Source organism: Nycticebus coucang, chromosome X (assembly GCF_027406575.1).
Source record: "Nycticebus coucang isolate mNycCou1 chromosome X, mNycCou1.pri, whole genome shotgun sequence".
Taxonomy (NCBI): domain Eukaryota; kingdom Metazoa; phylum Chordata; class Mammalia; order Primates; family Lorisidae; genus Nycticebus; species Nycticebus coucang.
In genome coordinates this window covers 33,906,182-33,921,831 of record NC_069804.1, presented here as the reverse complement: position 1 = coordinate 33,921,831, position 15,650 = coordinate 33,906,182, and the positions used below count along the sequence as shown (strand labels likewise).

The window sequence follows — 15,650 nt, the reverse complement described above, 5'->3', positions numbered from 1 at the left end:
GTTTTAGATAACATTACACTGTTTTACTTGATGTTGATTATAGTTCATTTTAACAAATACTGATTCATGCATAGTATTTAAAAAATACAAAATTCATTGTCCTGAAAGGGCACTTATTTACTTGGTAAACAAGTTCTGTAAGAGGGTCAGCTAATTTAATTTCTTACTCTGTGAAGAAAGTACTGTTCTCAAGTCAAAATATCGAAGTACAGAGGCTACCCTGGGGGGAAACACACAGAGTAGCAGACGTTAAATATCTCTAGTGTGCAAAATAAATTATAGTTTCTTTAAAAAGCCTCTTATTGGAAAATTTGCTTTAGGATCACGGGCTGCAAATTCCATTTGAGAAAGTGAAAGCTGTTGTTTTATAATAAAGCAGCGACGTGGAGCTAAACATGTAATATCCTTATTTCAAAAGTATGACCAGAAGAGAGTTTTTACCTTTAAAGGTCTGTGAAGATAAGTAAAAATCAGCTAAAATTTCAGTGAGAATAATATGATGTGTGGCAAAAAACTCTACTCTTGATATAGTTAGGAAAATAACCTAATTCCAAAGGCTTTGCATCTGTACCGAGGAGGGAGCGGATACTGAAAGAGATTTGCAGATCCGCTGCTTTTTAGGCAGGAAGAATGCTCCGTGAAATGCAGAACGCTGCTCTGGCTCATGTGTCTGCTCTGAGGTGTAGGTTTTGTTCGACTGACGTATCAGATAGTCAGAGTGGTTACCACACCGACGTTGTAGCAGCTGCATAATAAATGACTGAGAGAATCATGTTAGGCATGCCCACCTAACCTAACTTGAATCATGCGAAAGGGGAGCTGTTGGAATTCAAATAGACTTTCTGGTTCCCAGCAGTCGGCAGTAATAGAATGCTTTCAGGAAGATGACAGAATCAGGAGAAAGATGCTGTTTTGCACTATCTTGATTTGTTACAGCAGCCAACTTATTGGCATGATGGAGTGACAGGAAAAAACTGCTGGCATGGAAGGTAGGATTATTAAAGCTATTACATCATTATGAATACAATTAGAAGCTGACCATGACAAAGCATATGTTTGAACAAGCAGCTGTTGGTAGCTGGGGTTTGTTGCCGAGCACTTCAAACTCTGCAAACAGTGTTGCTTTGACAGAACGGATTTTAAAATTACCTTGTGCTGCGTTAGATTTTTTGGTGGGGTGTGCTTGCCTCCAACCTCAGGGAAACACTTCTGGGATAGAAATCAGTGTTAGAAGATTTTAGAATAAAGTATTTTTCAAGAGTCTATGTTTCTCCAGGTAGTGGATGACAGGCAGAAAGAAATTCTATGGGGAAATCTACCCCAGCTCAGTTACATGCAATTTAGTTGCAAGGACTGATTGATATATTGGCATATTCAGATACTGAGAGAAATGAGAATGTATAGAATGTTTGGATAGGTTGAAAATTGTTGTACTTGGTTTCTATTTTATAAAGAGTTTGGCTGTCAGTCATTTCTCCTCCTCAATTTCTAGCTTTTGACATTTATTCAGTCATTCTGCATTATATGAAGAAAATATATCAATATCTCCTGCAGGGTTTTTCAACAACTCTAGCATCTGTTTCAGCTATTGAACTGTATTCACGTTTTGCCAAGTTGATGTCGACCCAGCTGGTCTATCATTTCTCGCTTGATTACTGCTCTTAATTTCTCTGTATCAGCTTGTTTCAGATAGGGTTTTGAAAGCTGCTAATGAAAAATGACAGAAAATGATAAATTATTAAAAATTTGAGCGTTTATTATTTCTAGTGTATCTGAGAACCTTAATGAGTTTTGTCTTAAAGTCTTGCTTGCCTGCGTACAATTTTTAGAGCCTCTTTTCTGTTTTGCAATATTTCTTTCCCCTACAATCAGTAGATTCTATTTATAAGTACTTTTAAACAAATGGAATATGAGCATGGAATGTAATTGACTCCAAAAATAAAGTTTTTAGGGAAAGGGGAACAATTTATGCTTTTTGTAGAAACTATGCACCGTGTCTGTATCCTATCTTCTTATGCTGTCATGAGGATTTGCCAGTGAGTGTAAATTGGAGGAAACAGAGAAATAATTTTAATCACCACTAGGGTAACAAGAAAATAAAACAAATTTAGTAAGTGATTGTTTAAAACAGATGTCAAATAATACAGAAATAGATTTTCCTGAGTAAGGAAAGCTTGATTGTTAACTGTATATATAATACAGAACCTTTCAGCTCTCTACCCCTTCTCCCTAATGGCCTAGGCAGCTAAATCATCCAAGTTAATGGACTGTCGAATATGAACATCTAATATGACCTTTCCTTGTACACAGTGCTGCTCGTATGTGCTGTGCCTTTTCTGTAGTAATTTGAATACCCCAGTCAGTCTGGTTAAGGAACACTTCTGGCTGTTATGTAACTTTTTCCCATGTTTTTCAATTACGTATTCCTCTTAGAAAGAGTGAGTTAAGACAACATGTATTAAATATCAGTGAATCAATTAGAACCTGGTGGTTTGATTATAATACTTGGATGTTACCAAAATAATTGCTGACAATATTTTGAAAAATTGTCAAGGCTTTGGATGAGTACTTTTTAACCTTGAAGCCTACAGGACTGTGTTTGCCTGTATCATTCATAATTCATACATACAGCGAGAATGAAAATAGTTTTCTAGAGGTGTAATTTTAGCCAAAAAATATTTTAAATATTGTAGTTCAGGAATTCTTATTATTTCTCTTGAATAGCTATAAAGCACTATATATGCTTTTGTGTAGTCTGTTACAATACTTGGTTAATCTTTGAAAAGACTGACAGAGAATTTTTCATCCAAATGATACAGAGTTCTTTTCTCGTGTGATTGACAAAAATCTGCTGCGCGTATACTATTGCTTCAAATACAGTCCTCTTTTCCAGTTCTGTTTTTCAACTTTTCATAAACATTTTAAGTGACAATTGGAGTCGGGAAAAAACTCTTTTACGTTGCATTTTTAGTAGGACTCTGCTTCTGTGAATTGTCTCCTGTGAGAAAAATGTTAGCTTCCTGCTAGCCTCACAACTCCTGTTACCATAGTTACTTTGAAAAGAAGGCTTTTCTTTCAATGGAGATAGTGTGATTTAAATGAACCACTGGACTGCCCAAAGCATGGGTTTTTGTTTGTTAGTTTGTGGCTTAGGTTTCCTTCTTCTGTGACTAGGAGTGCTGTTGGATTTCACTGATGAATGGAGAGGACAGACACTAGGTGGCAGTAGTTGTTGATTATTAATGAAATCTTAGAGGCTTTGGGCTGCACACCTGAAGAGCAGGCGTCCCCTTATTGATAAATGCATTGCAAGAGTTGAAAATGCTTCCTTATCCTTCTGTCTGTGGACCACGAACACCACGCAAAGGGATGAGACCACATGCAGTCTTTACAGCCCAGTTGCTTAATGCTGTCTTTTCTGAAGTGATTTGAGGGGAAAAAAAAAAAAAAAGAAAAGATGGAGAAAAATGTATTAAAAATAGAGTGTGTGGAAGAGGTGGAACAAAATGAAATAGACCGTAAACAACGTTAGTGTATTTTAAATTCTAGAAGTGGTTATTTTTATAAATGTCTACAGGTTTTTCACCAATTCTCTATAAACTTAGATTGTTTTCTCCTAAGGCATTTACACTCTAAAAAGAACTATCTGTTTTAGCTAAAAAAAAAAGATCTGATTAGGCATCACAATATTTTAGGTCAAAATTGTCCCCGAATTCTCTTTTAGTGATAAAACTGTCAAGTGAAATTTCTCACGTGTGATGGAGTGGCTGCCTTTCAGGTGTGTTGCTTTTCATCTAGAAAGACAAACAGGGTAAAACACTGTCAGTTAAGAAACATGCTTTGAAACGTTTTTTTCTGAGAAGTTTGCTCCATCCTGTTATGCTCCCAATCTCATGTCATCAATCTTTGAAAACTGAAAAAGCAAATAACAAAACCACTTAAGCATGCACATACACCTTCAAATACACACCCCCTTGGGGGGGGGGATGTTCAAAACTGTTTAAAAAGAAAGAGCAAAAACAATGTTTAATTGGTCCTCAAGTTAATAAACTAAAGTGAAAAATAGGAATGAAAATCCATAATTAGGGTTTGGAGAGTAAGTGGCCACTTATAAGCATGGAAATAGTTTTCCCAGGGAAAAAAGGAAGTTATCTTTTTCCTCACTGTGAATAACTGAGAATTTCTGAGAAAGAAGGGGTGGTTTAGAAAGTGTAGAAAGGTGGTATATGCTATGATCCTTCATTGTTCTTTGAAAAATTGTGATATGCTCTATACTAATAGATCCAACATGCACCCTTGCATTATGCACCATAGGTGTGATCCCACATGTTGGATCTATTAGTATAGAGTATAAATGTCTTAACACAATAATTAAGTAAATGAGATGAGGTATATATTAACCAGTGTGACATAAGTGTTCCTGATTCTATATGAAATCAGCACATTGTACCCCATAAATGCATTAATGTATACATGATCTATGTGTTTATAATTTAATAAAAAAGAATAATAAATAAAGATTTAAAGAAAGAAAGATTGCAATATGGCTAGTTATCTTGATTATAGCATAGACTTCGATGGAGATTTTTATGAGGCCCATATGGTCAATATGGAGAAATGTTTGCTGTTTGATTAGAGTATAATAGATGAATCATCTTGCTAAATTACCCTGCCTTTTGTGTATTGATTGATAAATCATTTTCAACTATCAAGAGGGTCTCTAACAAGACTATTTATTGTATAGTTCTATAAAACTGAATCCATCTGACATGAACTTAAATCTCCCATAATGTGCCTTCTGATTCTGTCCTTGGCCCTGCTTGTCCTGTAAAGCATTAATACTCAAAATCTCAAGAAAGATCTAAATAGCCTCGTTAGCTGAAAAAGAGAAAAAGTATACTGAATTATTAGGGTACCAAAGTATTATGTCCACCTAAAAACTGTTGTGAAACCAAAATAATAAATTTTAATAGGAATAAGTATAATATTCTGAACTGTGGTTCAAAAAAAATCAATGTGATGAGTACAGGATGTGAGAGAGTTAAAGATGATAACAATTTATTGAATAAGATATAATGATTCTGTTGGCAATAATCTCTTCATCATGCATAGTCTCAATGTGGCATCAAAAGACAATGAAACACACTGACATTTCGTACATGTATCCTAAATAATAAGACATAAAAATAGAACAAATTTCAGAGTTATGTGTATACACAGACACACAAACATATATAAAATATATATTAGATTTATTTGTACCTCACTAGTAGCAGAGAGAAAATATTCTCCCAGTTAATGATGTAAGCAGAGAATTAACTACTTTATGAGATGCTGTACTCCTTGTCCTGAAGCGTTCAGGGCTGAGAGTGGGGTTGTTACACTAAAGGGAAAATAAAGGAGATGGATTTCAGAAACAGGATTTGAGATAATTTTAAATGCTAAGAATCTGTGAGTCTAATGAATCTAATGATTTCATTTAAAAAAAAAAGTCCCCTTTTAGATATTTTTTTGAGTGTTTCTAGTACTTCACTAAACCATCTAGGCCAAGAGTTAGTACATTTTGGTACACATGTCACAGCTATTTCGTTTTGCCTAGTCAGCAAAAAGTTTTTTTTTTACATTTCTAAATTGTTTTTAAGGGAACAATATCTGTGACACTTGAAAATTATATGACATTCCAATTTGTCTATGAGGTTTTATGGGAAGATAGACACATCCATGTATTTACATATCATTCATGGCTGCTATTGTGTTCAAGCAGCAGTTAAGTGGTTGGACAGAGACCATATGGGCCACAGGATGAAATATTTACTATCTGGCCCTGGTAGTGAAAGTTTGCCGACCTCATCTCTAGACCATAGGGAAGCTTTGTTTTTTGCCCATTAGCTCACGTATCTAACACAAATGAGGTCAGGATTAAATATCAGTTGAATATTATAAATAGAAATTGGGACCACCCATAATATTTAAATACTGGAGACTTTGAATAGTGGTTTAAATATATTGACTGCCAGTTAAAGTTGGATCCCCTTTGGTTTCTAATGTATTGGAAGAGTTTACTTGCTGAGGAATGTTTATTTAATGTTGCTGTAAGAAAATTTGAAGGTTCTGCACACACTGGCTTAAGTATAATATCTGATTGGCCTGAGATCATTGATCTTGCTGAACTTACCTGTTTGCTAAGATTCAATTATGTTGATTGTTGCTGTTCAGTTAGTGTGTGATGTCACTAGACTTCTAAAAAGTATGAAAGTCAGTTGAAAACAAGGTAAAGTGAGCAGAACTCATTTTTTTGGAGCTCCTCTTTTCTCTTTTCATAGATCTGTAGACTATGAAAGCAGCTTTTACATTGGAGAGTTTGAAGAGATACTTTTATTTAAAAAAAGATGAGGGTGTTCTTGATCAAATATGTACTAAAAGAGATCAAGCTATAAATAAATGTACTGCTCTATAAAAGAACAGTTGAGGCTGTTAGTAAATAATTGATAAGACATGCTAGAATTAAAAGTTGGCAATGAGATATTTATATTTTCCTGAATGAGGATATAAGAAAAGGGATTTTTCTTTTAAGTCATCAGAAAAACCATAATCGGTTCTAACTATATAAGTATGGGATTCTGGATTTAATATTACATATTAAAATCTCCATAGTTCCACAGTATGAAACTAAAATCCTTGAATTTTTTCCTGTGACGGATCTCATTTCTGTTCACTGATAGCACTGGAAATTCCAACACAACCCATAGGATTCTTATCGTATTTCCATGAGGACATTACTGAGCAGCAATCTTGTGATGCCTGTCTCTATGGTAACAGATACAGGGCTTAAGGGTTTGAAGGAAATTCTTCCTATTGGATTAGGAATGTAAAGCAATGAGGGAGACTCACTGAATCACTGAAGAAGAGGATAAAGCTTAGGGAAGCCAAAAGAGGCAATTGGGGGAGCTTTCTTATGTTCAAAAACAATTTCATTTGCTCTTTATCTATCTGAGAATAAAATAACAACCGACATAAAAGTGAAAGTTTTTTATCAAAAGAAAAAAACTCTTTAAAAGTATTGTTTTTCAACTATCCAGTCAATTTTATGTAATGAAACTCACACAGATTTTTCTTTTAGTTGGCTTGCCTTTCGCTATTCAGAAAAAGATTGCTTCTTGGCTGAAATTGATAAGAAGAGGGCTCTACCCCTGGCAAATTTAGTTCTTGTTATTGCTATCAAAGATCTTGATCTTTTAAAGGACTCTTTTTTTTCTGATTCCAAGGGTAAGAATATTGAGCTCTGGTTTTCATTCCTCATAATCACTGAGCTTCTCGGGGAATTATGAAAGTACACTGACCTTCTGAGATGTTCCTTTTTTTTTTTTTTTTTTTCTCCTAAAGACCAATAATAAATATAACAAATAGTACTGCTTATTGGAAAATTGAGCAGGTTTATAGGTTTATAGAGTGTTCTGGATAAAATTTTGTAATTTTACATTTTACTTTGTTTTTCTTGTTAAAATAAAAAAGGTCAAAAAACCTTCCAGAAGTTTAAAAATAGTTGATTTTCCATTTATTTCACTTTATCTTTGTTTTATCTTAACATATAAGAACTCAACACATCTGAATTATTTCAGAAAGGAGACAGATATGATTCTCCTTTCCCTTAGATTTAAAGTTTATATTCAAGGTATTATCAAATAGCCAAAAGCAGTTGAAATATTTGTGCAATTTAAATGTCCTTGAGGAAAGTACAAGTCATAGAGGGGAGAAATGACTGTGTTAGTTTGAAGGTCTTATGCATATTTTCAATGTTAATACGAGGGTTGGTGGTTCATTTCTTCTCCTTTTTTTTTTGGCGGGGGCAGGGTTTTAACCCACCACCTCCGGCATATGGGACCGGCGCCCTACTGCTTGAGCCACAGGCGCCACCCGGTTCATTTCTTCTTATGTCTTCATATGTTATATTTTAGGGTCAATAGAAAAAAATAAAATTATTATAAGTGAGTAAAAATTCATAATTTGTTCAAGAAAAATGAATTGGAGCTGAAGACAAATACATTTCAAATGGTATTTCATAAGATCAAATTAACAAATACTTACATAGTGTTTACTGTTCACTGGCCATTAGTGCTTAAAACTTTAGAGGAATTAAATGTTTTGTGGTTTATTTTTCTGATCTTGAGAAATTGAGAGATTCCTGTGCAGATGTAACTTTTCATAAATTTAATCTACTCTCTGTACTCTTTAGGACCTGTTCACACTGTCTTTAGATTAAATAAACAAACATAGGTTTAGCTGTAATGTTTCAGTGCCTCCTTTTTGATAATTTTGGAAAGTAATTTTTAATAGAAAACCTTTTAATAACTCCATACATTTGATATATAGAAAGTAATCACAATATAAAATGTTATTTCTGAATAAAGCAAGGCTACTTTTTTTTTTGAGACAGAGTCTCCCTCAGTGCCATGACATCATAGCACACAGCAACATCAAACTATTGGGCTCAAGTGATCCTCTTATCCCAGCCTTCTAAGTAGCTGGGACTACAGGCACCTGTCACAATGCCTGGCTAGTTTTTTCTATTTTTAGTAGAGACAGGGTCTCGCTTTTCTCAGGCTGCTCTGGAAGTCCTCATCTCAGGTGATTCATCCTCCTTAGCCTCCCAAGGTGCTAGAATTACCGCACGTGGCCAAACAAAGCTACTTTAAATGCTAAATATATGTTACCTTGGGAAACCTGATGTCAACTTAAATCACAAATGTACAAAGTATTCCTAGCACAACTGGCCTCTAGAAAACTTGTTTTGTTGGGCTTTGTGGTTACAGTTCAAAGTGCACTGTAAAAAGTGAGAAAATGGGTAAAACAATGGTCTAGACAAAAGTATTGTGAGAGTGGGAGGTAAAGATGAGGAGATGTTCTTCTCAACAAACATTTATAGAGGAGGTGGGGGATGGCTGAACTGGAAGGTTGAGTGGTCTCCAGAGATTAGTCATTGTCCATATGTATTTGAAGGTAAATAGTGATTATCAACTTTCCAAAAGAAGTATCAGCTTCACCCAATGTGAAGACAGGGTTATAAATACAAAGAGCCAAGAAGAACAGTACGGAAAATAAACTCATCAGTGTCATTCTGCTCTAGTTATGGTATTGTTACGTTGACCCTAATACTCCCAGGATAAAATATGATAGAGACTGGGCATGTTCTGATTTTACTAGCACAGATTGCTTTTGTATGCCTTCTGAGTAGAATTATTCAGTACGGCAACAATAAACTGGATTATGGAAAGTGACACTAATACTAACCTGAAATTGCATGGGCTTTTGGTGAGTCGTGGGATTCATTTATACTCTATGACAAGTGCAAAAAGGAGAGAAGATTTAGTAAAAGCCTCCTGTGATGGAGACATTAATTTGGTGGGTAGGAACCTCAGGTTCCTCTCCTTCTGGCTGCTGACCTGTGCCCAGACTGGCTCTGGCAGCCACAGTGGCCGGAGGCAGGGTGTATTTCTCCATTAGGTCATCCACACGGGATTAAAGCCCACCAACTGAACTGACAGGTCGTTTCTGCTGCTTTTCATTCATCCAACAAATATTTATTGATAAATTCTAACTGCCAGGCTCTGTGCTAGAGCAAGATGACTAAGATACAGTCCCCGAGGAATTTAAAGATGAATGTGCTTTACGCGGATGGGAAGAGGAAACTATCTACAGTGACAGCTTACCAGTGAGCAACAGCAGCTGTGAAGCCAGACAGAAAAGCCAGCTTAGGACCCAGCTCCTGGCATCCAGGGTTCCTCGTTTGAGTGATGTAGAAGGACTGGCAAGCCTCTCTGAGAAAAATGATGGCTGAAAAGAAAGAAAGCAAATTCAATGACAAAAATGGTTAGGAATTCAAATGAAGGGTGAAGGAACATATTTGAAGGGAGACTTGAAATAAGAAAGGAGCGTGCCCACCAGCTGTTGATCATCTTCACTGCACTCAAACCTGGAATTACGAGGTTTAAATAGTTACAAAAGGCAATCACAGAAAATAGTGCTAAATATTTTTAAACCTAGCATGAGTGTGGCTATGCAAACTTTGTCTCAGGAGGATTCCAAAACAAATAGTTATCTCTTCTTGGTAGTTTGTGCACAGCTGTCCCTTGAAACTATTTCCTTTTGCTATCTTTAGAGAAATTGTCATATTATTTTACTTAATGTCTATTTCTCTTAATTAGAAGCTACCTGAAAATATTTCGCCTCTTTTTAAAGTGAAATTCAGCACAGAATCAGACCTCAGAGACAACACAGGCGAGATAAAAGGATGACATCTTGTATAGGATAGGCCGGTTGCCACACAGACCTGAAACATGAGAAAATTGGGCTAGATAATCAGTAAGGTTTCATCCAACCTCAACATAACCCAATATAATTGGTCTTTAGCTTTACTCCCAACTTCTAAAAAATTAAAAAGATGCAGGTTTACATGTTACTTTGGAATAAAAATAAAGATATTTTCTGAAGAATTGAATTGTCCAGAAATTCAATTTCTCTCTCTCTGCCCCTTAAGCAATGGATTTGCTAAAGAATTGAATTGTCAGGCGGCTCCTGTGGCTCACGGAATAGGGCACCGGCACCATATACTGGGGGTGGAGGGTTCAAACCCGGCCCCAGCCAAAAACTGCAAAAAAAAAAAAAAAAAAAAGAAGAAGAAGAATTGAATTGTCTGAGCTTTCTTCCTCTCTCTCTCTTTCCCTCGTTCTCTCTCCCTTCTTCCTCCTACCCCTTCCTACATGCATACTCTGTTTCCCCGAAAATAAGACAGTGTCTTATTTTAAGGTGTGCTCCCAAAGATGTGCTAGGTCTTATTTTCAGGGGACGTCTTATCTTTCCTGTAAGTAGGTCTTATTTTCGGGGAAACAGGGTAGATATATGTGTATGTAGGCATGTACATAAGTATATATGCACACATTCATGAATATCTTTATTTTTTTTTCTCTGGCTCTGATGTAATTTAGATATATAGGCTAAAGGAAAGGAAAATTTCTACCCAGTATTCACTAGTAGAGTAATTTCCCCTTACAGATGCAAGAAAGCAGTTCTGTCTGGCTTGATTTTTAAAACGTTTTACTGAACTACAACACAAATGTATAAAACTACACAAATTAACAGGTATAAAACTTAAATTTTCCCAGAATTGGTACATCCTAGTAATTAATTGCCCAGACCAAGAAAATAATATTGCCAGAACTTGCAAACCCTATTCTACCACTTCACAGACAATATTCTCCCCCACATAAGCACCTTTTTCTGAGTTGTAACACACCATAGGTTAGGATAGACAGTTTTTGAAATTTATGTAATCAAGGCCATACAGTATATACTCTTTGGTTTCTTGTTCTCCTCAGTATAATGTTTGTCAGATTCATCTATTTTGTTGTTTGCGATTATGATATAATCCTTTTCAGTGCTGTGTGATATGCTATCAGGTGAGTATACTACACTTTACTTATCCCGTCTACTCCAGATGGACATTTAAATTGATTTCACATGGGAATCATTAAAAGTAATGCTACTCTAAATTTTATTATGTATTTTTGCACATGTGCATGCATTTTTGTTATGCAGTTACCAGGAGATGAAATTGTTGGGTCATAGAATAGCCAAATACTCACCTTTAGTTGAAAATGCTGGCTTTACAAAGTAGATAAATTTAACTATCATTTTATAAAAGGTCTAGATATTGTTGTCAATGCTTACTATTATCGGCCCTTAATTTTAGCTCTTCCAGCTACATATTGTGCTATAGTATTTCATTATGGGTTTTATTTCCATTTTTTTCTGATGACTAATGAATTGGAGAACCTTTTCATACATTTACATACTCATGTGGATATTATTTTTAGTCAGGAGCCTGTTCTAGTTTCGTGCTCATTTTTCTATTGAGTTGCCATCTTATTTTTCATATGTAGGAGTTCTTTACATATTTCTGGATAATTATAGTCTTATATTTATTTTATGTGTTGCAGACATCCAGACAGATCCCTTTTATAGAAGCTAAGAATTTCAAAACAAGGGGCTCTTAAAGAATATTTAGTCCCGTCTCTTAGTCTGACAGACTAAGAAACTGACACCTATACAGAAAATGTCACTTCCTTAAAGTCTCTTCTGGTTATTACTAGGATAAGAAATATAACAAGTCTCCATAATGAAGCAAAATTGCTTTTTTTTTTAATTAAGCCATGTAGATTCTTTAGTCTCTTCCTTGTCTTTCTGGGAAGGCCAAGAAATGCATAACTTAGTAATTATAATGGCAAATATAGAGTGGTGCAAGATTAAACTCTTAGATTTTATGAACAAAAATATTCCCCAACTAACCAACTGTTGTGTAGAATGGCCATGTACCATTTAACGCTATATTTTCTTTTTGGCATAAGACTTTTTTTTTTTTCTAGCTTTTATTTTTTCTCATAGCTTTAATATTTTATTCAGTTTCTTCTCACATTTATTCTTGTTATTTCTATGTTTCCATTTTAAATTTGGTTGTGATTCAAGAAATTTCTGTTTTTCTACATTAGATTAAGAATACAATCAATTTTATAACATTTCTGTCCTCAAATGGCAGAAAATTTACTTTACAAAACAGAATTACCAATACATTAATAATGCCTACTATTTATTGATTTTTTTCACAACTAAGACGTGCAATACTAAGTATTTTTCATGCATTATTTTAGCTAGTACTTAGAACAATCCCCAATATATGTTTTTTTATTCCTATGTTGTAAACCTAAAAAACGGACACTTAATGAGTTTAAGCTACTGGTAGGATGATTGGAATCAGAACCAAGTTTATCCAATTCTCAACATCACATACTTTCTAAGATCTACCTTTCTACCTTCTTGGAAGGAGACAGATTTAGTGATATAGGTTTAGGTCATTACCTGCCTTTGGTTAGTATTTTTCAATCTGTGTGCTACAAAAATTTTTAAAGATCATTGATTAAGTTATTTTTCAAAGACGTTCAAAGCACAGTAAGTATATTCTTTTCTTAGTCTTTTTTTTATCAACATAATTTAAGTGTGTTGTGGAAGTTTTAACTATAGATTCAAGTGTGCTGTGAGATTAAAAAGTTGGAAAACAGTGTCTTTAGTGCTTCCGCCATAGATCATAGGGATTCCCCTTTGTTCTGATGTCATTAAATAATCAAAACGGTAATTATAGGAGTCACTTGTTTTGGCTTTGATATTATTCATTTTATTGACTAAACGAAACTTTCCATAATGAACTCTAATTATTAATGTACAAGCTAAATACTGTTTAGATAAGTTCATATCCAGAGACCAGATTGTAGCTGCATTTTTTTCTTACATATAGAGATCAAACCTTGTATAAGAGTATTTGATTTCAATTCTGTTCAGCAATCTATTCTAGGCTTGATTATTTCTCACCTGTTTTTTAGTTCTAAATATTTCTTGATCCTCCTTGTTCATGAAAGAATCTTTCCACAGATGCCTGAGAACCAGCATGCTGCCAGTTTCCAGTTCTTAGCCAGAGCGAGTCCCCTGCCACACTTCCCTACCTCTTCACGTAGAGTAGCTATCCATTAGTGTCTCCATCGAGAATTTGAACACACACGAGTTACCTAGCATTTTACTTTTAAGGAGTAAGTAAAGTATATTTTCATAGTATTTTGACCATGTGTAAACAAATAGGAATGACATTAAATCAAAGGGATCTTTAATTCACAGGCATTTGATAATACTACTTCCTTAAATGGACAGAACTTCATAATTAACAAAATACTTTCAAGTTTATTTTATTCACCTAACACCCATGAGAGGTAAGCAAGGTAGGAAGTATTATTTCCTCTTTGCATAGAATCATGTAGATGTTTTCTGCCTTTTGGGCCCTAACTTCCTTTTATTTCTGTCATCTCTTCTCCATGCCTCTTGCCAGTCACCAGCTCAGATCATTGTATTTTACTTTGCATACAGTGATAGCTCTTAACACCTGTGGTCTTGCTGCCCTCCAGTTTACCCTTCACATGGCTCCTAAGCTCATCTCTCTCAAAGATAAAAATTAATATGTTACTCCTCTGCTTAAAAGACACAAGTGGATCCCCATTGTTTGTAGGTTGTAATTGAAACAGCTTGTATGGAAGCAGAGGTACTTGACATTTTTCTTGATCTGTTCTCAGGTCTAGTCTTTCATCCATCATATGAGCACCTCCCCCTTGCCCCGCAGGTCCCTACCTATAACGCCTTTGGAAATGTTGACTCTACCCCACACTCTTAAACAATTCTTACTTTCACATATTCTCTTGCTTCATGTCTTTTTTATTTTTATTTATTTATTTATTTTGAGACAGAGCCTCAAGCTATAGCCCTGGGTAGAGTGCCGTGGCGTCACAGCTCACAGCAACCTCAAACTCCTAGGCTTAAGTGACTCCTTGCCTCAACCTCCCAAGTAGCTGGGACAACAGGCGCCTGCCACTATACCTGGCTATTTTTTGGTTGTAGTTGTCATTGTTTGGCAGGCCTGGGCCAGATTCGAACCTGCCAGCTCTGGTGTATGTGACTGGTGTCTTAGCCACTTGAGCTACAGGCGCCACCTTCTTGTTTCCTGTCTTATAATCCTCCAAAATAAAATAGTTAGTGCCTCTTCTTCACCTTTGACTGAGTTATGTACCCCTGTATATACTACTATAGCATCCTTCTCATATTTGTGTCAACAGTTAATTTTACTGTGCTGTACTGTACTTTTCAAGTTATCTATTTATTTATAGAGTATTAGCGCCTGAGGATCATTTCCCTATTCATTCTTTGCCTCTTGCCTAGCACCTCTAGAAAGAGGGATTCAAATTTTACTTAAAGTTATAATGAGTTATATAGTAGTTAGTAAGACGATTTTGGAATCCTATTGTAGAATCATTTCCACCGCATCTTTCTAGCCTCCAGCATAATTAACCGTAGTATGCAAACAGTACTATTTTCAAGATTCCTCATTATTCAATTGATGGAAATGAGTTGTATGAGCCAAATTACCATTTTGGTCTATTTCATCTTATTAAAGGTTAGGATGTTTAGTTATGATAATATGATAGTTAAGCTATACAGAGTATTTTAAAGTTTTATTCTCTTTGTGATTCATACATTTCCTCCCCCCAGGTCTTCCCCCCCCATAAAAAGTAAATTTATTTCAGATTAATGTGAAGGTACAAACCAGGTCAAAATATTTGATCTTTTTAGGTAGAGTCCCTCTTGTGGTTATGACCCGCACACAAAAGATATGCCAAGCACCCCTATCCTATGCCCACACAGTGGGAGCACACCAACCCCTCTCCTCCCTCCTTATTACCCCTCCCCACAACTTGAATTGAAATGAGTTTTTTTTCCTATGTGGGCTTGCATAAGATGATCTACTGGCTTCATATTAGTATTGAGTACGTTGGATAATTGCTTTTCCATTCTTGTGATACTTTACTAAAAAGAATGTGTTTCAACTCTATCCAGAATATTGCAAAAGATGTGAAGTCACACCTTTTATGGCTGAATAGTATTCCATGGTGTGCATGTACCACAATTTATTAATCTATGCCTGAGTTGATAGGCATTTATGTTGTTTCCATGCCTTGGCAATTGTAAATTGAGCTGCAATAAATACTGTATTGCAAATGTTCTTA

At 35.3% G+C, this 15,650-nt stretch overlaps 1 protein-coding gene across 1 annotated transcript in view; it reads left to right on the top strand.

Moving 5' to 3' along the window:
* The first annotated feature begins 865 nt into the window (after positions 1 to 865).
* Positions 866 to 15,650, top strand: part of DMD (dystrophin) — a 2,416,375-nt gene continuing 2,401,590 nt past the window's right edge. The window contains exon 1 of the mRNA XM_053581215.1: positions 866 to 989. Coding sequence (XP_053437190.1) covers positions 983 to 989 — 7 coding nt within the window. The 5' untranslated portion in view covers positions 866 to 982. The remainder of the gene's footprint in view (positions 990 to 15,650) is intronic.